The sequence below is a fragment of the Narcine bancroftii genome, chromosome 4, assembly GCF_036971445.1.
Source record: "Narcine bancroftii isolate sNarBan1 chromosome 4, sNarBan1.hap1, whole genome shotgun sequence".
Taxonomy (NCBI): domain Eukaryota; kingdom Metazoa; phylum Chordata; class Chondrichthyes; order Torpediniformes; family Narcinidae; genus Narcine; species Narcine bancroftii.
Window position 1 is genome coordinate 33120948 of NC_091472.1, and position 25398 is coordinate 33146345.

At 40.9% G+C, this 25398-nt stretch overlaps 1 protein-coding gene across 1 annotated transcript in view; it reads right to left on the reverse strand.

Annotated features, from left to right (window-relative positions):
- The window catches only part of LOC138760433 (calpain-2 catalytic subunit-like), a 93655-nt gene that overhangs the window by 47879 nt on the left and 20378 nt on the right, over positions 1–25398 (reverse strand). Inside the window, exon 3 of the mRNA XM_069931015.1 lies at positions 10712–10830. Coding sequence (XP_069787116.1) covers positions 10712–10830 — 119 coding nt within the window. The remainder of the gene's footprint in view (positions 1–10711; positions 10831–25398) is intronic.

The window sequence follows — 25398 nt, forward strand, 5'->3', positions numbered from 1 at the left end:
TTGACCTCTGATAATAAGCTTTAAAAGTATCCCAAATTACTAAAACAGAAACCTCTGGTGTGGAATTTTTACTAAAAAAAAAGCCGATTTGATCTTTCATAAATTTCAGAAAATCAGGATCCGATAATAAAAAGGGTTATCGCCATTGCTTAGTGATTCTGGGTAAATCTGGGACATTATTAGACAAAATCACTAGAGAGTGGTCATAAATTAGTGTGCTTTCGTAAGAACAAAAGTCAACCAAAGAAATTAATTGTTGGTCTATAAGAAAGTAACCAATACAAGAATATGTATGGTGGACATTAGAAAAAAAATGAAAAAAAATGAGAATTCTTTATCATCAATCCCAGACTGTAACATAAAAGAATTTTTTAAAGAACAGCTGATTCATTTAAATTAACGATTTTATGAGATGAATGGTCGTCATTGATATATGCACACCTGTTTCCTGAAGAATGTTTCTGATCTGGCGGACATGCATTTGGGGATTTTTCTTAATTAAAATGAGAATTCTTCTGTAATCAGCAGTGGAAATCTTCCTTATAGTGGTAGTCCCTTTGTGATTACTAAGCTCTTTCTCCTTAAGGATGTTCCAAGCTGTTGGTTTTGGTAACCCTGATGTTTGAGCAATGTTTCTTATTGTTTTATTCATGTTTTTCAGCCTCATAACGGCTTTTTTGACTTTAATTGAAAAATGTTGAAAAATAGCAACTACAAACTCCAAAGTAGATCAAAACCTAACTCTTAAACCTACAACAATGAAGCAATTAAGCATACCTGAATACTCACAAATACCCATGAAGCTAAATGTCCCAAGCATTACGGTGCCCTGAAATGAGGAATTATGTATAAGTGCTACAATTTCTACATGGTCAAACCTAAATGTATACAAATAACCTTGAATAAAATCTGGAATATGCACTTTAATTACATGATTTGTAATAAAAATGTGGAGCCAGGAGCAAGTCAAGGGGAAAAAAAAAGTGTCTTTGTCCCAAATGTCATGGAGGGCACTGTATATGAAAGATATCAATAAAATTGAAAGAGAGCAGAGAAAATTTACAAGGATGTTACTGGGACTTGAGCTGAGTTACAGGGAAAGGTTAGATAGGTTAACACTTTATTCCCTGGCACTACGGAGAATGTGGGGAGAACTTATAGAGGTATACAAAATTATGAGGAGTATAGATAGGGTAAATGCAAGCAGGCTTTTTTTTTTACACTGAGGTTAGATGAGACAAGAACTAAAGGACATGGGTTAAAAGCGAAATATTTAAGAGGAACATTAAGGTGAACTTTTTCACGCACTGTGGAATGCGCTGCCAGTGGAAGTGGAGGTTGCTGGTTCAATTCAACATATGGAGAAATTTGAATAGGTGGATGGGAGAATGGAGGCCTATAGTCTGGGTGTAGGTCCATGGGATTAGGCAGAATTTAATTCGGCACTGACTCTATGAAATCAGTACAAATGATAGAAGCAGGAAAGTAGTTTCCACTAGCAGGGAGACTAAAGCCATAGTTCACAGCCTCAAGATTTGGGACAGTAGATTTAAAACAGATATGAGCAGAACGTTTCTCACAGAGTAGTGAAGCTATGGAATTCTCCACCCAATGAAGCAGTAGAGATTTGGTCATAAACTCAGCTTCACTTACCTGCCTTTTCCTGGTAACCCTTAATTCTCCTGCTATGTCTAATTATTTAAAGGTACGTAGAGGGGCAGATAGTGAGGAGGAAATGAAGAGGCTCCAGAGAGACTTAGATTATGAGAATGTGCAAAGAATTGGCAAATGAAATAAAATGTTGGAAAATGTATGATCATACACTTTGGTAGAAAGAACAAAAGAGCAGACTACTATTTGGATGTGGAGAAAATTCAAAGGTGCAAAGGCACTTGGGAGCCCTTGTGCTGGTTACTCTACAGGTTATTTTCCAGGTTGAGTCAATGGTTAAGAAGGTGGATGCACACCTTTCCCGTTTATCCCATCTCAACCAGGAAAAATCAAGAGAAGAAAACAGCCTGAGCACTGGTCGCTGTGTAGTGACAAACCCATAAAACCCTGATGTGTGTCTTATACCTTTGTTGTGAGTGTATTGAATCCAACTGCGCTGGGTGGGTCACATCTCCAGAATGGAGGACCATCGCCTTCCCAAGATTGTGTTATATGGCAAGCTCTCCACTGGCCACTGAGACAGAGGTGCTCCAAAGAAGAGGTACAAGGACTGCCTAAAGAAATCTCTTGGTGCCTGCCACATTGACCACCACCAGTGGGCTGATATTGCCTCAAACCGTGCATCTTGGCACCTCACAGTTCGGCGGGCAGCAACCTCCTTTGAAGAAGACCGCAGACCACCTCACTGACAAAAGACAAAAGAGGAAAAACCCAACACCCAACCCCAACCAACCAATTTTCCTTTGCAACCGCTGCAATCGTGTCTGCCTGTCCCGCATCGGACTTGTCACAAACGAGCCTGCAGCTGACGTGGACATTACCCCTCCATAAATCTTCGTCCGCGAAGCCAAGCCAAAGAAATTGAATGTTGTGTGTAATTGTGGTTAGTTAAGTGTTAAATGTGGGGGGTGGGGAGGGAGGGGGAAATGAAAAGAGCTTGAACTCTGCAGAAAATTGTATAAAATGGATAATTGTAAACTGTAGTAAATGATACTATTAATATTGACACTGATAGTGTTGTTCACTGTTTGAGTTTAAGTTTGGAAAATCATAAATAAAATATTTTTTAAAAAGGTGAATGCAATGTTGGCATTAATATCTAGAGGAATAGGATACAAGAGCAGGGATGCGATGTTGAGGCTTTATAAGGCACTGATAAGGCATCATTTGGAGTATAGGGTACAGTTTTGGGTTCCTTATTTCAGAAAGGGTGTATGGGAGAGATCCAAGATGGCAGTAGGAAGGTGGTAGAAAAATTCTAGAGCTCCCCAGATGGTAAAGTACAAGGAAAAGGATAGCAAAACAAGAAAGAGAAAGTGAAAAAGAATGGGGAAAAAAAGGCTTAAGGCATTGATTTTAGAGAGAGCAGAAAAAGTAAAGAAGGGCTCACCTCGAGGTTGGGAAGGAGAGGCCGACTTTGGGCATACCCAGAGGCTGATGGCAGAATTGGGAATGGAACATCAGGGCACCCATCGGGAGGAGATCTAACCCGGAAGGGTGAGCAAGGGCCTTGGCTGAGGGGACTAACCGGAGACAGAGACGGCAATGACAATGGTGGCGATGACAAAAGAAATGTGATGGGCTTCCAGGAAAACAAGAGACCTACCTGGTAAGGCCATTTTGTCCGGGGGCGGGGTTGGGAGAAGACCGAGCTCAGAGAAATGTTGGGAGTTCGAGGTGTCGGGCCTGATGGGTGGCAGGAGTGGCGAGGCTAGGGAGGTATCAGGATCGGAGTAATACACAAAAGGTCGGGAGACTCAATGTTGGAAAGTGAAGAGGAAGATGGAGGGGAGGGGGAAGAATGCAGAGAAAGAAGAACATTGAACAGAGGACAGAAAAGAAAGGAGGTAGAGGGCTTGAAGCTTTCTACCAGAGATATAATGGAGGCCATTGGCCAGATAAAAAGAACACTGAAAACCCTGGTGGCAGACCAGGGGTTGATTCAGGAGAGACTAGATAATTTAACAGAAAGGGAGACAGGAAAGAATTGAGAGGGTAGAGGAAAGGCAGGATAAGGAAAATGAAATGGATGTGTGGGTGAGGGAAAGGGAGAGGATAGGGGAAAAGACACACTTGTTAGATAATTACAGTAGGAGGAAAAACATCAAGATTGTGGGGGTGAAGGAGGGTATGGAGGGAAGAGACCCAGTGGGGTTCTTTAAAAAATGGATCCCAGATGTGCTGGGGAGGGATAAAATTGGGGATGAATTGGAAATAGAAAGAGCCCACCAGTTTCTCACCCCCCACTCCCCCCAGTCTAAATCAACGACCCCGCTCCGTCCTGGTCAGATTCCTTCACTACCAGGTCCAGGACAGACAGTGAATTTTATGGGCGGCAGCTATGGGAGTGAAGAAAAGAGGGGGTCCAGCGGAACATGGAGGAGTGAAAATCCTCTTTTACCTGGACATTAATGCGGCATTATTAAGGCATAGGAGAGAATTCGATCAAGTTAAAAAAATCTTAGACAAAAAGGGATCAAATTCATCCTCCTTCACCCAGCAATTCTGAAAGTATTAAGGGTAGGAGGGGAGGCAATGGACTATGCAAAAACCCTGCCACCGTCCCAGGATTAAATATAAACAAAGGGAAAAAGGGAAACCAATGGAAGGTTTGACTGTATATACTGCAAGTGTTATGAATTTAGAGGGGAATGTTTTACTGAGTTATTGTTTAATTATGATGGTTCAAATTAAATTATTTCATGGGGGTAATTAAAAAACAAAATTACACAAACTAAAATCAGGAATATCAGATCAATGTTTTAGAGGCAGTGAAGAAACAGGAAACTTTTGCATTCAACCTGGTCATGTTCCAAAGTGAGGCCTTGGAAGATTTGGGAAATCATCTAGAACAAAATCACTAAGATTAGATTTATACAGATACCAGGTTTGTTTATATTGGGAAATATAGCAGATGTAGGACCTAAAATGAGGCTGTCAAAACACCAATTAGTGTCCAGGAAGTATATAGTGGTTACCTGGAAATCTAATCTCCATTTAGATATGACTCATTGGAAAGCAGAAATACATGCTTGTATTCACCTGGAGAAAATTACCTCTAACCTTAGGAAAAAATACAATGTTTTTCTTAAAATTTGGAGTCCATATCTTTAATGTGTGGGTGTTGATGCCTAACTATGCTTCCCTCCCACCGCCTGTCCCCTGCATCCAAGAACCACCTGGAATTCTGGATAAGTCAGGATATTTATCCCTTGACAGGAGATTGATGAATCCAATGAAACCTTTTCCTTATTTTCCTCTTCTCTTTTTCTTATCTCTCTTCAATTCTATTGACTATTTCTATCCTTTTTTTCCTCCTGGATGGATGGGACGGGGAGGGTTAGGGCTTGTTCTTTTTTTTTTATTTTCAAAATCACATCGAATGATAAGGTTTGTTTCTTTTATATAATTGATGAATTTCATGTTAATTTGAAAATATAAAATAATCAAAACAAAAAAAAGAGTTAATACGAGGAGCTAAGAAATGGGAGAGGAAATAGTATAAGAGATAGATGGGTGCAATGGGCACACTCCAAAATAGCAAGGAAGTTGATGCCAATATCACAGGTATTGAAGGGCAAGGATAGACGGGGGGGGGGGGAGAAGAGAAGGGGAAGAAGGCTTATTTAGTGGGTTTTTTTTTAATTGTTGCTTTTAGTGTTTTTAGCTTGCTTAGGTTTTGTTTGGAGCACGGTCGTCTGTGTCAGAGATCTATGGCAGATAAGTGGGACAGAGGATAAGTATCAGGGGAAAAGAAGGAAGGGGAGGAAAATAATGGAAAGGCTCAGGCGTAATGGATAAGACAATTAAATTTTTAAGTTTTAATGTGAATGAACAGACTGATAAAGAGAAAGAATTTTGGCACACCTAAAAAATGCAGGCAGATATAACATTTTTTTTTAAACAGGAGACCCACGTCACAAATCAAGAACATATAAGGTTAAAGAGGGGGTGGGTGGGCCAGGTGGCAATGTCCTCCTTCAATTCCAGAGCCAGGGAGTGGCTATCCTGATAGGGAAGAATGTTCCAGTAGTGGTCGTCAATCTGGACAGGAGAATTGTGATGATGCATTGTCAAATATACTTCAAATCATGGACACTTATGAATATATATGTCCCGAATTTTGATGACAAACAATTTATTCAAGATATATTCTTGAAGGTAATAGAGGGGTTGGTTGGAGGGGATTTCAATTTTTGTCTGGATCTGGTCATGAACAAGTTAGCAAAGAAAGTAACAAAGGGTCAAGGTGGCTAAGTCTATCCTGGCCTTTATGAAAGGGCTGAATTTAATAGACATCTGGCAAAAGCAGAATCTGAGAGAGAGGGATTATTCCCTTTACTTGAGTCAACATGATTCCTGCACCAGAATTGATTTATTTTTGGCATCAGCCCAATTGGAAGGCAGAATTCACCCTCGACTCTGCCCATTATAATGCCAGATAAGTAGGCCACGGCATGTAGATGGCACCTTAACTCTTTGCTGTTGGGAAAATTGGAATTTTGTAGCTTTGTTAGAGCTCAGATAGAACTGTTCTGTGAGACAAACTGTCCCTTTACTGATAATAACTTCCTAATGAGGGACACAATGAATGCTTATTTAAGTGGCCAGATAATTGGATATAGCAAAGATATCTAAAAGGGGCATATGAAAGAGATTAAAAACTTGGAACAGGAAATAGCTAATGGAAAAAGATTATTAAAGATCAGGTTTAGAAGAAAAATACAGGAATTTAATGAATAAAAAGCTCAAATATAATATAATGCAAACATACAAGACAGAAAAGTTGATCTTTCATGTCTCATTCAGAAGCTGAAAGACCGGCATGAACTTGAAGGGCCGACATGGCCTGTTTCCACGCCGTAAACAGTTGTATGGTTATATGGTTAAGATCTAGACAACAGTATTATGAGCTGGGGGAAAGGGTCCATAATGTCTTGCCTTGGCAGGCGAGTGTGGGAAGAGATCTCAAGAACAATGCGATCTAAACAGGAGGAAGGCAAGATTTCACATAAACCACAGGAAATAAAATATTTAGAGACCTATAATGAGCTGAATAAATCAGAATCTGGGGGAGCTGGGGTGGGGGTGGGCTCCTGCTAAAATAGACAATTTCTTGCTTGCATTGGAACTACCAAATTTGGATCATGAGGATCAAGAGGGGCTGAATGCCCCCTTCTCTAGAGAAGAGATTGATAGAACCCTGAGCTCTTTGCAGGCTGTTAAATCTCTGGGGGAGGATGGTTTCCCTTTGAATTTTATAAAGAGCTCAAAGATCTCTTAATGTCCCTTCTTATGAAGGTAGTGGATCAGACAGCAGAGACACATTCCTTCGCAGAGTCTTTCTCATCAGCAATCATCAGTGATCCCAAAAAAATACAGGATCCCATTGAAGCCCTCCTCCTATAGGCCCATTTCATTATTGAATGCAGATTACAAAAATCATAGCAAAAGTATTGGCCAATAGGTTGGCAGAATATTTGCTGATATTAACAAATTAACAAATCCAGACCCAATCAGCAGACAGTACAGCTAGATTGCTTAAAATAGTACATATGGCACTGTCAGGGGTGGATACAGGTGTGGCCATAGCTCTGGATGCAGAGAAACCATTTGATAGATTGGAGTGGGACTTTCTATTCAAGGTACTGGAGAAATTTGGATTGGGACAAACATTAATTGGGTTGAGACACTATCATAAACCCCAAGCTAAAATTATTACAAATGGGCAAATTTCTCCAGTGTTTCCATTGAGTAGGTACAGTAGGGAGGGCTGTCCACTGCCTCCAGCGCTGTTCATACTGGCCATTGAGCTGTTGGCAGAAGCCATTTGGTGGGATTCAGACATAAAAGGATACAAAGTGGACCAGCAAGAGCACAAAAATCAATCTATTTGCTGATGGTGTTAGTAAATATGATGAATCCCAGGCAGTCATTGGCCAAGCTGAGGACCACTCTGCAGGATTATGGGAAAGTCTCTGGGTATAAGATAAATCTGGTCTAGAGTGAAAATGTGCCTATGAGAAAGGGGGATTATGGACAATACCAACAGGGAAGTCAATTCAAATGGCCACAAGAAGTCATTACATATCTGGGGATAAAAGTGGACAAGGATTTATGCAATTTATACAAACTCATTTATCTCCCTCTATTCCAGAAGATTGAGGAGGACCTTGATAGCTGGAGAACTCTGCTCATAACTTTGGTGGGCAGAGTTAACAGTATTAGAATGAAGATGATGTCAAGGCTACCATATCTATTTCAGTCGTCACTCATTCCGTTGTCCCAGGGCCTCTTTAAGATGCTCAATGGAGGCGTCAGAAAGTTCATGTGGAATAGTAAAGTGGCTAGAATCTACAAGGAAAAGTTGACTTGGGATTACAAACTGGGGATTTAAAATTGCCAGATTTCAAAAAATATTACAGGACGCCGCCCGCCCACCCCACCCCCCCCACCCATCTCCTGTGCACAAATTGGACTACATGTGGTAGGTGAAAAGATAGCAGGAGAGTTTATATATAAATGGGATACTAAATTAATTCCAAAGAAAACAGATGACCCCATACTAAACCAAGTACTTCAGACACGGTAAAGAATAAATTAATGTATTGGATTTAGGATGGGTTATCTCCCAAAATGCCATTGACCCAGAACAATTTAATTTCCATGACTCTGGACAATAAGATCCTGGACACCTTGGTGCCAGAAAGGTATCAGGTATTTCGAGGATTGTTACAAGCGAGAGCAGGTCACATCATTCGAGCAGTTGAGGAATAAATCTGATTTGTTTAATAAAACATTCTTCTGCTATCTGCATTTAAGATCTTTTTTAAGGGACAAATTGAGACCATCTATGACCCTGGCCTTGTGTAGTGACATGGAGATTCTAATTCGAAAGGGGAATGTGCGCAAGTGTATCTCTATAATGTATCTCCTATTCCAAAGTGAGGGCCCAAAGCCGGGCTTACACAGGTTGAGGGAAAGGTGGGAGTCGGACTTGGACACAATTCATGGGCAGTGCTGGTCAGAACTGTGTCTGAACAGCATGACAGCAGTTATTAATGCAGGTACAAGTTGGTGCAATTCAATTTCCTGCATCAACTGTACCTCACACCACAAAAAAGAATATACACCTAAATCAGAAATCTCAGAAATGTGCTTTAGGTGGGGTGTGGAGATTGCAACCTTTATCCATTCAACATGGCTGTGTACAAAGGAGAGATCCTTCTGGGAGGATCTGGGGGACATTCTGAAAAAAAAATTTACAGAAGTTGATTTTCCACAGGATCCAGAAGTGTACTTTCTGGGAAACATTGGGGATATGAATTTTAGACTGTCCAAACACCAAATTCAGTTTGTGAAGGTCACTTTGTAGTAACCAGGAAGTGTATAGTATAGTGGTCATGTCAAAGTCTGACTCCCAACTAAATATTACACAAAGGAATATGGAAATGCAGAGTTGTATTCCCTTGGAGAAAAAAATCACGTACAATTTAAGGAGGAAATATGACACATTCAAATTGGGGACTGGGCCAAGCTGAGCAGTACCATTGCCTGAAGAGGGCGCACAAAATCAGTGAACCGGTGCGGACTCGAAAGGCCAACATGGCCTGTTTCCGCTCCGTAAATGGTTATATGGTTATTAGAGAATGGCAACCTTATCTGAAACACATAGATACACAGATATAATTTCACCCCTTTCAAATAAAGGAAATGAAACAATCCATCCCAGCAGGGAAATGACTGGGATCAAAGAGGTTGGACATGGTGCAGATGATGTGCTCTTGTTTTTTTTTGCCCCATTTTTTATTTAAAACACCTGGGGTTTTTTTCCAGTTTTACTTCAGTTTTTCGCAAGGGTTGTTGACCTCAAAGCTATTCGTGTTTTTTTTTGTATCTGTCTAATTTATATTACTTTATTCTTGGTTGATTTGTGGCATAGTGGGGGGGGGGGGGGGTAAATGTGGGTGGGGGAAGGGTAGGGGGTAAGGAGAGGGAAAAAGATTATGTTGTACATGTGTTGAAAGAATCTATACAAGTCTGAAAATCAGAAATAAAATATTCAAAAAAAGGATGTGCTGGCATTGGAAAGGGATCAGAGAATATTTACAAGAATGTTCCCTGGAATGAAAGGCTTCGCATATGAGAAATGTTTGACAGCTCTTGGATTGTACTCCTTCAATTTCAAAAGAATTACCGTAGTTCATTTTGAATGTTGAAAGGTTTGGTCAGAGTATATGTGGCAAAGCTGTTTCCCATGGTAGGGGAGTCAAGGATAAGAGGGCAAAGCTTCAGGATTGAAGGGCGACCATTTAAAAGAGTGGTCCAGAAGAATTTCTTTACGCAGGGAAAGGTTAAACAGGTTAGGACTTTATTCCCTGGAGCTTATTGATAGAGGTATACAAAATTATGAGGGGTATAGATTGAGAGGTCAGGAGAGATACAAACCAGAGGAAAAGTAGAGGGGGGGAACCTCTTGACACAGAGTAGTGTGAGTATGGAACAAGCTGCCAGCTGAAGTGGTGAATGAAGGCTCAATTTTAAAATACAAGAAACATTTGGATGGGGAGAGTATGGAGGGCTATGGACAGAGTACAGGACAGGGGACTAGGCAGATTAAAAATTTGATACAGACGAGAAGGGCCTGTTTTCATGTTGTAATTTTCTATGATTCTATGGTGAACCTCTGGAATTTGCTGCCATGGAAGGCTATGGAGTCTAGGCCAGTGGGTGTATTTAAGGCAGAGATTGATGGGGATCTGAATAGTCAGGATATCATAGATTATGCGGAGAAGGCAGGGGAGTGGGGTTGAGTGATAGAATGGATCAGTTCATGAGGAATAGTGGAGTAGACTCAAATGTGCCAAATGGCCTTCTTCTGCTCCTATAATCAATGGTGATATTACCATCTCCCCATCCTGAAATACAATTTGTATGAACAAAACTCCACATAACTCTGTTCCTCATTAAACAGAAGCTTTCACTTCACCCACTGGTATTTTGTTCCCTTATAATAAAAATTAATAGTAATTTGATTTACCCGGAAATGGAAAATTCCTGCATAATCAGAGCCAAAGTCTTGACCATCAGGAACAACTCTGTTCAGAACCTCACTATTCAAGGTCAGTGATGCAATAGCAGCCAGAAGCCAGCAGTCACCTATGAAGAAAACAAGAGGGAATTTTACATTCTATAATTAATACCTATATAAATCTGCACTTTCAGGCATCATATTTATTTATCCCAACACTCCCTGTCCTAAACAACATTTGCAGTATTCATGTTCACAGCTTCCGTAATTGAAGTGACAGAGTGTGGTTGAGGTTAGGGCTGAAGAGAGAGGAGAGAGTTTGCATGGCAGAAAGAGGCAATTTAAGACATTGTGGAGAGGTTCTCAGTAAGAAAATTACACTTATAAGATCAAGAACAAGCAAGCCACTCAGTCACTTGTACCCCTTTCTTCATTCTACAAGTTCACAGGCAATTATTGACAGTTTTCTGCATTAACCCCATTTCCCCTCAATTTCTTTAATATAAAAAAAATCAACATCTCTATTCGAATATACTGGTATACTGGTCTCTCTTGAAGCCTCAGACCATTCTTATACAGTTGAAAGTATAATTAGCTTTCACATATTGTTTTAATATCATGGTTTACTCAGTGAATGGGTTTTTACTGCAGGTACACAATCCTTTATTTGGACATCTAAAATCCGGAAAGCTCCAAATTCCAGCAAGTGGGGAGAGAGATGGCAGTGCGAGTCAGGCGGGTGAGGGGGAGAGACCGGCAGCGCGAGTTGGGCGCGCGAGGGGAAGAGACCGGTAGTGCGAGTCAGGTGGGCAGGCGGAGACCGGCAGCGCGGGGCAGGGTGGGCGGGAAATGTCAGTATGACTGGAAGGGGGTGGATACGTCAGCACAATTCAGGTGGGTTTAAATCTGGCTATCTGAAATCCAGAAAAATCCAAAATTCGGGACATACTGTCCCCCAAGGGTTTTGGATATAGGATTGTGTACCTCTATTACATAGATAAACAGCAATGCAAAATGTACACTGTGCACATTGTCCCATAGGGGAAAGAATGAAGTGCAAGAAGATTTGCAAACTTGCTTGTAATATCTATAGAATGCCCTCTTTCAAGGTTTTACATAGTATAAGCAACAACTGATTTCAATTAATTCAGTCAGAATTTATTGTCACGAATAGGAATCACAAAATGTGTTTTGCAGCAACATTCCAGATGCAAAAATTACTATCAAATATATTTAAAAATAAATAAATAAATTAGTGCAAAAGAAGAGAAAATATATAGAGTCTGTGGTTCATAGTCCAATCAGAATTCTGATGGCAGAGGGGAAGAATCTGATGTTTTTGTACTACTGGGTCTTCAAGCTCCTGTACCTCCTTCCCTAGTGAGAAGAGGGTATCACCTGGGTTGTGAGGGTCCTTGATGATAGAGGCTGCCTTCTTTTTACCCTGCCTCTTGTAGGTGTCCTTAATGGTGAGTCTGGTGCCCATGATGGCGCTGGCCGAGTTCACAACTCTCAGTAGCCTCTTCCTGTTCCGTGCGTTGGCACCTCCACACCAGAAAGCGATGCAACCAGTCAGAGCGCGCTCCACAATATACCTGTAAAAATGTGTGAGTCTTTGGTGACATACCAAATGTTCTCAAGTGCCTAACAAAGTATAGCTGCCGGCAAGCCTTCTTCACGATTGTCCCAACATGAAGGTGCAGGATACATCTTCAGAGATGTTGACACCCAGGAATGAAGTTCTTTACCCTTTCCACTACTGATCCCTCGATGAGACTTGGTTGGTTTATGTTTTTCTGCTTTTCCCTTTCTGAAGTCCACAATCAGTTCTGCGAATGTTATACACCTTCCAACACTTTCCAAGTTCTAATATTTCCCAATTTCAAAACATGTCATCTTCTTGGAAAAATGAGCATCAATATTCCAAATTACTATCTTATTAATCCAATAAACCAAATTTGTGGTTGTAGCTTTAATTCATTGATAAAATGAATAAACATTTTGCATAACTTAGCCTTTAGATTTTCATAATGATGAGTAAACAAAGCATACTGTATAATGATATATTCAACTTTAAACAGATATAAAAGAAATTAAAAAAAGATGAATTGAAAGTACCTTGAGCTTACGTCTTTCTCATGATTCTTCGAAGAATGAGAGGCAAACTCTCGGTCCGTTCAGATATTCTGACATATGATGTCATAGTTATTATGGTAACACTACAAACAATAATTTCTTAAAGGGATAGACACAAAATTAACAAAAGATTCAAAAATACAAGGTTTTAACCTTTACAAACGTTGAGTGTAAGGTTGTTGTTAGAATACCACTCAACCAGCTGATCTTTCTCACACCTGTACACTTCTTCATTGCCATCTGTGATTCTGCCGACATTAGTGGTTTTAATCAGATAATTTGTAGATGGCTTTTGAATTAAAGCCTCATCAAAATTTTGTCCTCTCAATGATGGCCATTTTCACCAAGAGCAGATTTTGACGCAACTGTCTTTGTTTTTGCATTTTCATCCTCAACAACTGTTATTTCATAGTTCCAGACTAAAGGCCACAGCCAATCAGGTAGCTTGGTTTCTGAAACTAGGACAGGATTATGGACATCCATTGGAGTTGTAGCACATTTTTCCCCACTAACATATTGAGCTGCAAAAGCAGAGATTTTTTTTATCCAAAAATAAACTTTATTCACAACAAAAATTATTTACAAATGAAAACCATGATTCTTAATGGCATACACCTCCATCACCATACATAGTTTCTATAGTTTGCATTTAGCACCGCTGACATGCAGTGGCACTTTGTAGTTACTCTCACCTCTGTTGTTTGAGGGACTTCCGCTTCAGTCTCAGCTCCTCAATGTCTGACATCAGAAAGACTATAGAGTATGGTTCTTCTCCACAAAGCCAGTGTTTTGGTTGCGCAAAGCCTAAATGTACCCTTCAGGGTCTGTGGGAGCAGCACTCCCTCTCAATAACAGGGAAGAACCTAGTCATCAGGTGCAAGGTGCTCTTTGTTCTGCTGTACATGGTGCAGGTGTGGCAGTCTGCCACCCTGGCAGTTACCAGAGCAGTCTTCTCGTTCATCTGGGGATCCAAAATGGAAAGGGTCCAAAGGGTTTCCATGTACAAGTCATCAGACAATGGGGGAATAGAGCATACCCAACATTGTCCTCATCCTGATGAGGACTTTTATGTATGGTACCAAAGTACAAGGGCACCAAGGGCAGCTATGTGCTGATGTTCTACCTGACCCAGGTGTTGCAAACGATAGGCTTGGCCCTGTTGCCACAGAATGTCACAGTCAGTTGGACATTGCCGCATCACCTATTGTTTGCGGAAAAGTTTTTCCAGACAAGTACATTTGACCACAAGTCCATCAAGCAATGATCAGCACAGAAAATCCTGCAGACACTGAGAGACAAGGACTTGATGGATACCGTGATCACGTTGTCCACAAGTTGATCGTAGCGGAGTGGACACAGTCACACTCCTCTTTGCAGAATTTGGATTTGCTAAGAGTGTGTGGAGAAGGCTGCAAAGATCCTTGTCACAGTGCATTCCCAGCACCAACACCACACAGAGGAGTCTTTGATTTATGGGCTGTTCTCGGAGACACATGCAGAGACAGACATCCAGAGCTCCTGGAAGATCAACTCACCCTTTGGTCTGCCAAAATTTGTGAAACTTCTAGCACACAGAGATGGTGCTGACTGACACATTCCAGGCTGCAGGAGATTTTTGTATTTATTAGTTCACTCACAGTGAAAATGCTGACTACACATTTGGGCTACACCATTTCCAACTCTTCAGGACATTAGTGAACCAGATGAGTTTTTGCAAAAACATAATCATTTTGTGGTTGCCATTACCATGACAAGCCTTTAAAAATTTTTTAATTTGTTACACCCAAATTAGCCTACCATGGGAAGAAACCAAAGCACCCAGAGGAAACTTGTGCTGATCATTGTACAAACTCATTACAGACAGCGCTGGATTGAAACCTGGGTCAACGATGCTGTAATGGCCCTTTTACCTTCATGGATTCAAACCATTAAATAAGTGCACGTGTAACTACACTGCCAAGTGCCACGCTTCTCGAGACCAGGATCCATGGTATAAATGTTGCGCAGAGATAATTGATGTTCAAACAAAATTATCAAAGTTGAGATTTATTGTCAGAGTACATGGATCACATGCAACCATGAGATTCTTTTTCCTGCGTGGCAAGCGGAATTTTTACTCATCAGAGCTCAAAAAAAATTACTCAAAAAATATACATATACAAGAGAGAGAAATGTTAACAAAAAAAGGTGTAAACTGACTGCAATATAGAAAATAAATATTTCCTAATAAACAATGTGCAAAGTAGGAGTCCTTAAGTAAGTCTCTGATTGAGTTTGTTGTTGAGGAGTCTGATGATGGCAGGGTCGCAACTATTCCTGAACCTGGTGGTGTGAGCCTTGTGGCATCCATACTTCTTTCCTGATGGCAGCAGTGAGAACAGAGAATGTGTTGGGCAAGAGGCTGATCAATATAGTTCAGGACAGAACTCCTGAGAGTCAGGCTGAGGGAACCAAAGCCTTTATCATTAATAATTTTGTGAAGGGGGATGGGATTGAGTGGGAAAAATGGCTTCTTTTATAAATTACACCAGTCACATTCAGCATATGTGGGATCGTCCAATATAAGCAAACTGCTCAAATTCAACTACTGTTCAAAAATTTGGGACTGAACTGCTTTCCTATCCCGCACTAGAAATCATTCCAAAAAGAAACAGTGATAGATTGTCCATTGATCTAAAATATTTGATGTTTTCACTTATTTTGCAAGGTTAATTTTGAGCTAACTTACAGTGAAAGAGATTCTGAGCTGGTAAAGAGCATAATTTTGTGTTAGAGCCATGAGTAGCCACAGATTAGAGGCTGAACCTTCAATGTCTGTATTTAATGTATTTGAAAAAAAGTCATTAACATCATAAAATATAGAAGCAAAAATAACTGAAGCAAGAAAGAAGGTCCAATATTGATAATGTTTATGCCAGACTGATATCTTTGGAGATCTGGTTATGGGAAATTATATTTACGTCTACCAAGTACACTTAAATTCAGGAGGCAGGCAGAGGTGGTGAGATGAAGAAACAAGTTTAACCACATCTATCACCTCTTCAAACATCAAGGGAGGAATAGCCAGCAGTGTTTATGGGATACTCCAAGGGCCCTATCCTTTCAAGGTAACAGCAAAGCTGTAGGGAAGAAAATCACAAAATCCAACTGTGGTTGAAGTAAAAACAAAATGCTGGAGAAGCTCAGCAGGTCAAACAGTGTCCTTTATGTAGCAAAGCGAAAGGTACAGAACCGAGGGCTTAAGCCCAAAATGTTGGTTATGTATCTTTGCCTTTGCTACATAAAGGACTCTGTTTGACCTGCTGAGTAACTGTAGACCTTTAAATGGTTTGTATTGATGTAAGTCAAAGTAAGCTCATCTACAGATCTGCATGCTTAAAATTTTCTTTTGTTATGAAACTCATCAAGTTTCTTGCTGCCATTTTGCCATTCAGCAATCTAAATTGCAATATCCGGCAGTGACAACTTCTTACTCGTTCTGTTCCAGAAACTCCAATGCTGAATAAAACGGCTTTGCATTTGACAGAATGGTAACTGTTGTTGGGAGCAGGGCCCATTCTCACATTAAAAAGATCTAATGAAGTTACATCGCTGCAGATGGAACCAGGGCAATCAAACCAGTTGGACAACCTATTGTTATATATACATTTGACCCGCCTTGATCAAATTAAATCAGTCTTTTATTTGTATTCAGATAGAATTCAGCAATGATGACACCTATTTAGAAAACAAAACTTCCATCCAAATTTCAGTCATCTATGTGAGGTGCTACCTCACATCATAAAGGACCCCCATCACCCTGGTCACAACCTCTTCCCGCTGCTAACTTCAGCCAGAAGGCACAGAAGCCTGAAAACCAGCCTCTCTAGGGGTTCAAGAGTTTCTTTCCAAAACCTCTCAGACTCTTCATCCTCTCCTTGTTATAATGATGAGTAAACAAAGCATACTGTATAATGATATATTCAACTTTAAACAGATATAAAAGAAATTAAAAAAAGATGAATTGAAAGTACCTTGAGCTTACGTCTTTCTCATGATTCTTCGAAGAATGAGAGGCAAACTCTCGGTCCGTTCAGATATTCTGACATATGATGTCATAGTTATTATGGTAACACTACAAACAATAATTTCTTAAAGGGATAGACACAAAATTAACAAAAGATTCAAAAATACAAGGTTTTAACCTTTACAAACGTTGAGTGTAAGGTTGTTGTTAGAATACCACTCAACCAGCTGATCTTTCTCACACCTGTACACTTCTTCATTGCCATCTGTGATTCTGCCGACATTAGTGGTTTTAATCAGATAATTTGTAGATGGCTTTTGAATTAAAGCCTCATCAAAATTTTGTCCTCTCAATGATGGCCATTTTCACCAAGAGCAGATTTTGACGCAACTGTCTTTGTTTTTGCATTTTCATCCTCAACAACTGTTATTTCATAGTTCCAGACTAAAGGCCACAGCCAATCAGGTAGCTTGGTTTCTGAAACTAGGACAGGATTATGGACATCCATTGGAGTTGTAGCACATTTTTCCCCACTAACATATTGAGCTGCAAAAGCAGAGATTTTTTTTATCCAAAAATAAACTTTATTCACAACAAAAATTATTTACAAATGAAAACCATGATTCTTAATGGCATACACCTCCATCACCATACATAGTTTCTATAGTTTGCATTTAGCACCGCTGACATGCAGTGGCACTTTGTAGTTACTCTCACCTCTGTTGTTTGAGGGACTTCCGCTTCAGTCTCAGCTCCTCAATGTCTGACATCAGAAAGACTATAGAGTATGGTTCTTCTCCACAAAGCCAGTGTTTTGGTTGCGCAAAGCCTAAATGTACCCTTCAGGGTCTGTGGGAGCAGCACTCCCTCTCAATAACAGGGAAGAACCTAGTCATCAGGTGCAAGGTGCTCTTTGTTCTGCTGTACATGGTGCAGGTGTGGCAGTCTGCCACCCTGGCAGTTACCAGAGCAGTCTTCTCGTTCATCTGGGGATCCAAAATGGAAAGGGTCCAAAGGGTTTCCATGTACAAGTCATCAGACAATGGGGGAATAGAGCATACCCAACATTGTCCTCATCCTGATGAGGACTTTTATGTATGGTACCAAAGTACAAGGGCACCAAGGGCAGCTATGTGCTGATGTTCTACCTGACCCAGGTGTTGCAAACGATAGGCTTGGCCCTGTTGCCACAGAATGTCACAGTCAGTTGGACATTGCCGCATCACCTATTGTTTGCGGAAAAGTTTTTCCAGACAAGTACATTTGACCACAAGTCCATCAAGCAATGATCAGCACAGAAAATCCTGCAGACACTGAGAGACAAGGACTTGATGGATACCGTGATCACGTTGTCCACAAGTTGATCGTAGCGGAGTGGACACAGTCACACTCCTCTTTGCAGAATTTGGATTTGCTAAGAGTGTGTGGAGAAGGCTGCAAAGATCCTTGTCACAGTGCATTCCCAGCACCAACACCACACAGAGGAGTCTTTGATTTATGGGCTGTTCTCGGAGACACATGCAGAGACAGACATCCAGAGCTCCTGGAAGATCAACTCACCCTTTGGTCTGCCAAAATTTGTGAAACTTCTAGCACACAGAGATGGTGCTGACTGACACATTCCAGGCTGCAGGAGATTTTTGTATTTATTAGTTCACTCACAGTGAAAATGCTGACTACACATTTGGGCTACACCATTTCCAACTCTTCAGGACATTAGTGAACCAGATGAGTTTTTGCAAAAACATAATCATTTTGTGGTTGCCATTACCATGACAAGCCTTTAAAAATTTTTTAATTTGTTACACCCAAATTAGCCTACCATGGGAAGAAACCAAAGCACCCAGAGGAAACTTGTGCTGATCATTGTACAAACTCATTACAGACAGCGCTGGATTGAAACCTGGGTCAACGATGCTGTAATGGCCCTTTTACCTTCATGGATTCAAACCATTAAATAAGTGCACGTGTAACTACACTGCCAAGTGCCACGCTTCTCGAGACCAGGATCCATGGTATAAATGTTGCGCAGAGATAATTGATGTTCAAACAAAATTATCAAAGTTGAGATTTATTGTCAGAGTACATGGATCACATGCAACCATGAGATTCTTTTTCCTGCGTGGCAAGCGGAATTTTTACTCATCAGAGCTCAAAAAAAATTACTCAAAAAATATACATATACAAGAGAGAGAAATGTTAACAAAAAAAGGTGTAAACTGACTGCAATATAGAAAATAAATATTTCCTAATAAACAATGTGCAAAGTAGGAGTCCTTAAGTAAGTCTCTGATTGAGTTTGTTGTTGAGGAGTCTGATGATGGCAGGGTCGCAACTATTCCTGAACCTGGTGGTGTGAGCCTTGTGGCATCCATACTTCTTTCCTGATGGCAGCAGTGAGAACAGAGAATGTGTTGGGCAAGAGGCTGATCAATATAGTTCAGGACAGAACTCCTGAGAGTCAGGCTGAGGGAACCAAAGCCTTTATCATTAATAATTTTGTGAAGGGGGATGGGATTGAGTGGGAAAAATGGCTTCTTTTATAAATTACACCAGTCACATTCAGCATATGTGGGATCGTCCAATATAAGCAAACTGCTCAAATTCAACTACTGTTCAAAAATTTGGGACTGAACTGCTTTCCTATCCCGCACTAGAAATCATTCCAAAAAGAAACAGTGATAGATTGTCCATTGATCTAAAATATTTGATGTTTTCACTTATTTTGCAAGGTTAATTTTGAGCTAACTTACAGTGAAAGAGATTCTGAGCTGGTAAAGAGCATAATTTTGTGTTAGAGCCATGAGTAGCCACAGATTAGAGGCTGAACCTTCAATGTCTGTATTTAATGTATTTGAAAAAAAGTCATTAACATCATAAAATATAGAAGCAAAAATAACTGAAGCAAGAAAGAAGGTCCAATATTGATAATGTTTATGCCAGACTGATATCTTTGGAGATCTGGTTATGGGAAATTATATTTACGTCTACCAAGTACACTTAAATTCAGGAGGCAGGCAGAGGTGGTGAGATGAAGAAACAAGTTTAACCACATCTATCACCTCTTCAAACATCAAGGGAGGAATAGCCAGCAGTGTTTATGGGATACTCCAAGGGCCCTATCCTTTCAAGGTAACAGCAAAGCTGTAGGGAAGAAAATCACAAAATCCAACTGTGGTTGAAGTAAAAACAAAATGCTGGAGAAGCTCAGCAGGTCAAACAGTGTCCTTTATGTAGCAAAGCGAAAGGTACAGAACCGAGGGCTTAAGCCCAAAATGTTGGTTATGTATCTTTGCCTTTGCTACATAAAGGACTCTGTTTGACCTGCTGAGTAACTGTAGACCTTTAAATGGTTTGTATTGATGTAAGTCAAAGTAAGCTCATCTACAGATCTGCATGCTTAAAATTTTCTTTTGTTATGAAACTCATCAAGTTTCTTGCTGCCATTTTGCCATTCAGCAATCTAAATTGCAATATCCGGCAGTGACAACTTCTTACTCGTTCTGTTCCAGAAACTCCAATGCTGAATAAAACGGCTTTGCATTTGACAGAATGGTAACTGTTGTTGGGAGCAGGGCCCATTCTCACATTAAAAAGATCTAATGAAGTTACATCGCTGCAGATGGAACCAGGGCAATCAAACCAGTTGGACAACCTATTGTTATATATACATTTGACCCGCCTTGATCAAATTAAATCAGTCTTTTATTTGTATTCAGATAGAATTCAGCAATGATGACACCTATTTAGAAAACAAAACTTCCATCCAAATTTCAGTCATCTATGTGAGGTGCTACCTCACATCATAAAGGACCCCCATCACCCTGGTCACAACCTCTTCCCGCTGCTAACTTCAGCCAGAAGGCACAGAAGCCTGAAAACCAGCCTCTCTAGGGGTTCAAGAGTTTCTTTCCAAAACCTCTCAGACTCTTCATCCTCTCCTTGTTATACTAATGATGGACTATTCAGACACAACAAAACTGCACTATTACTGTGAACTGGCCTTACCTTTAATAATTTCTCCTTTGACTCATCCCATTTTCTACAGGTTAAGGGGGTAGCCATGGGTACTGGCTATGCCTGCCTTTTTGTTGTCTATGTGGAACAAACCATGCTATCAGTCTACACAGGTAAAGCTCCTCAACTCTTCCTCCACTAAATTGATGCCAACTTTGGTGCTGCCTCATGTACCCATGATGAGCTCTTCCACTTTGCTGCCAACTTCCACCTCAACCTCAAATTCATTTGGTCCATTCTAGCAACACTTACCCCTTCTTCAATCTCTATGTCTCCATCTAGGAGACAAACATCTTCTACAAACATCTTCACAGCTACCTCGACTACACCTTGTTCCCTGTATGGATTCCATATCTAACCATACAACAGTTTATGGCATGGAAACATGGCCTGACAAGTCCACGCCAGTTTACTCAAACAACTCCTCTAGCTCCCCCACCTATTCTCTGCCCATTACCCTCTAACCCCCTTATCCATGTATATATCTAGCCTCCTCTTAAATGAAAGAATTGACTCTGCCTCAACTATTTCCTCCGGAAGATTATTCCATTCAACCACCACTCTCTGAGTGAAGAATCATCCTCTAATGTTTCTCCTAAAATTTTACCCCCTTACCCTCAACTTGTGTCCTCTTGTTTCAACCTCCCCTGCTCTCAGGGGTAAGAATCTACTTGCATCTAGTCTATCTATTCCCTTCATAATTTTAAACACCTGTATCAAATCCCCTCTCAACCGTCTACATTCCAAGGAATAAAGTCCTAACCTCTTCAATCTTTCTCAGTACTCTAGGTATTCCAATACCCTCAATTCCTCTGTCTCCATTGCATCTGCACCCAGATTATGGACTTCCATACCAGATCATCAGAAATGTCCTCCTTCAAACAACATGGCTTTCCCTCCATACTTACCCGCTTATTCTCCATTACCCGCACATCTGTCCTGGCCTTCTCCACTCCCATGCGCAACAAGGACAGGTTTCTTCTTGGCCTCACCTACCATCCCATCAGCCTCCACATCCAACACATCCTCCTCTGCCATTTCTGTCACCTACTACTTGATCCCACCACAAGACATATTGCCCTCTCTGCCTTCCTCTGGGACAGCTCCCTCCACGACTCCCTTATCCACTTCGCCCTCCCCACCAATCATCTCCTTGGGACCTACCCCTGTGACCACAGGAAATGCTTCACTTGTACCCACACCTCCTCCCTTGCCACCATTCGGGGCCCCAAACAGTCCTTCTAAGTGAAGCAACATTTTACTTGTGAATCTGCAGAAGTAATCCACTGCATCTGGTGCTCCTGTTGTGGTCTCTACATCAGAGAGACTGGGTGCAGACAGGGAGATTGTTTTGTTGAACGCCTTGGCTCTGTCCACCGCAATAGTATAGATCTCCCAGAGGCCACCCATTTCAATTCTCCATCCCATTCCCTTGTTGACATGTCTCTCCATTGTCTCATGCACTGCCAGACTGAGACCACCTGCAAATTGTTGTAACAACACCTTATCTTCTGATTGAGCACTCTCCAACCTTAATTAATATTAACTTTTCTGGCTTTCATTAAACCCCCCACCCCCTCAAATCTTCCCCCATTGCCTTCTCCTAGCTGTCTCTCCGTCCCAACTCCTTTTGCACAAACATGATAAATTCTTACCTCGTCCCTTATCATAACCAATTAACAGCTTTTGTTGGTCTGGATTCCTCCCCCAGCCGGCATTATCTGGATTCTAAGACTTTGAGATTTCCTGCTTCTGGCTCGTATTGCTTATTCATTGAAGAAGGACTCAGGCCCGAAACATCAGCAATACATCTTGGTCTCCTATAGACACTGAAAAGTCCAGCTGAGCTCCTCCAGAATTTCAGTGTTTTTACTACAATCACAGCACCTGCAGACTTCAGTGTTTCACTAACTGTATCTGTCTATTTTATGTAATTATTGCCTTTTTTAATTCAATTAAGTTTAATATTATAGTTTTTTTTTCTACAAATGCCTGTTTGGCTACAGCAAATAGGAATTTCAGTGTAATTCTACAATGTATATTACAAACAAAATCATTAAGAGTTAAAAATAATCTGAGCTAAAAGCAGTATGTTGTAAGACAGAGGTAGATCAGCGTGAGAAGACAAAAGCAGATCAAATGTTTGGGTGCAATTTTTGTGCAGCAGATATCAACCTTTTTTGAGATCATATTAATCCCCAGTGAAATTTCCTGCTTTTACTCTCAACAACAGAAGTACCTGTGGGGATAATTAAAAAGGGCCCACAAGAGTCCAAAACGAGAACCATTGTGTGTCAACTGAATACAAATATTTCATAACTCTTCAGAGAGAGGAATGCTGTGGTTACAGGGAAGTGCAAGCAAAACACTGGGTTAGAAATATAAAGAGGTGTAGCCTTTTTGAAAATGACCAAATAAAAATTAACGTGGTTTAAGTCTTTGAAGAAGTAACAAATTTCAGCAAGGCTGATCAAGAGTAGAAGCAGATAACTACATCCATTATCAAAACATCAATAGCTGATGGATGTTTTTGTAATGAAAACTATTGAGAGTTTCTTCTCAAAGATCTGAACTTTCTTTCTCTTTTCACTGCTGCTGTCTGGCCTGTTGAATATTTCAGATTTCAAGTGTCTGCAGTTATTTTTATGTTTGATTTAAATCTTTCTCCATTCTCCACTCTATCTGCAGTGATGATGGTCTCACTCATGGCATTTAAATGCATGGGAAATTCCTGACTGCAAGTGTGATCCCAATGCTCCAGGATCCCAAAACATTCTTCTGCCTCAGCTTCTAGGCATACATTGACTCAGTGATGATTGGCAGGGCTTTAGTTCAAAACTATTTAAGTTTAAAGGGCATTTTGCAAAGTGAATGCTGACGGGAGTTATCACCTTCACTGATAGGAGCTGGCACCTTTGAGTTTAGTTAGTGCCTTGCAAAAACACCCCACTCCTTTGCCTGGCTCTTCTTAAAAGCTGGAAATCCACCACTCTTCCTCAGAGTTGAGGGTAGGCAGGGCAGCATGGCTGGCATAGTAATTAGTGCAGTGCCTTTACAGCTCCAGCGATTGGGATGGGGGTTCAAATCCCACATTGTCTGTGAAGAGTTTGTACATTCTCCACACGTCTGTGAGGGTTTTCCCCAGGGGCTCAGGTTTTCTCCCCATGTTCAAAAGGTACTGGGGCGTAGGTTAATTGGGTGTAAATTGGGCAGCATGGACTCATGGGCCGAAATGGCTAAATGTGAACTGAATTTTGCTAGTACAGTACACAAATGTGCTGGAGAAACTCAGCAGATCATGCAACATCTATACAGGAAGTAAAGGGTAAGCAATGTCTCAGGCCTGTGCTCTTCGTCATGTACAAGCAAAAACAAGAATACACCCTTTGGATGTTGTATGACCTTTTGAGTTTCTCCAACAGATCCATGTATTACACTCAAAGCATCTGCAGGCTTTCTCATTTAACAGATTCTTCCTCACCCGGTCTGGAGAGGCCACTGTAGGTTACAGCCAAGCTGCCATCTTGGACAACAATGTGACTAGTGGTGTGCCATAGGGTTTGGTGCTGGGCCCATTACAGTTTTCATCTAAATCATTCATATAGTTGACAAATGTATATGGCATGATTAACAAGGTAAATTGAATCAATCAGTGGTAGGAGCCATCCAAGACCAAACCTTAGAATTCCAAATTCCAGGAACTCACACAGAGACATCTAAAATGAGTACAGTCACTACAAAGCTTCTATGGGCAATCACTGCACAGTGACAGGCTGGTTCACTTGTTTTAAAATCCTCCTGAATTTCTCATGGAATAACATGAAAAATAAAAATTGATGTCATGTCACCTCTAGGTTCAAGAGCATTTTAACCTCAATTGTCAACAGGCTCTTGACCCACCCATACAACCCTAACCCAAACCCATTCCCCTGAGTTTTTCCACTTACCCTATCCCTCTGTCTCCTTTCCTCTAACTTTTTACCCTGTCTCTTTCCTATCGGAGAGCTCTCCCTCTCCTCCCATCACTTTTTTTCTCTTCTACCCTTCTATCTGTATCCACCTGTGGCCTCTTAACTGCTAGCCTGTGCTCCTCCCCCTGGTCCCTTCCTCCCTCCCCACCAACTTGGCAATTCAGGCATCTGCCTGCCATTGCTTATACCCGACAAAAGGCTCAGGCCTGAAACTTTGGTTACCCCCTTTACCTTATGGATGCTGCATGACCCACTGAGTTTCTCCAGCACCTTGATATATTGCACTCAGCCCCATCCTTCGCAGACTTTGTTTAATAGTCTTGAACCCTGAAGACCTGTCTGCACAATTGAAACAACACTTTACACCTGAACTTTCCTAGCTCCTTGCCAGCATGACTGCCATACCTCAAATATATTACCTTTAATACTTTTCATCATTTAAATGTATTTCAACTTTAATTAATCCCAGATGTCTTGAAATTGTCTTTGACAAGCAGAAAAGGCTTATTAACCTCTTGCCTCAGCTCAAGGACACAAGCTGTCAAGGAGCCCTGAGCGATCTCAGG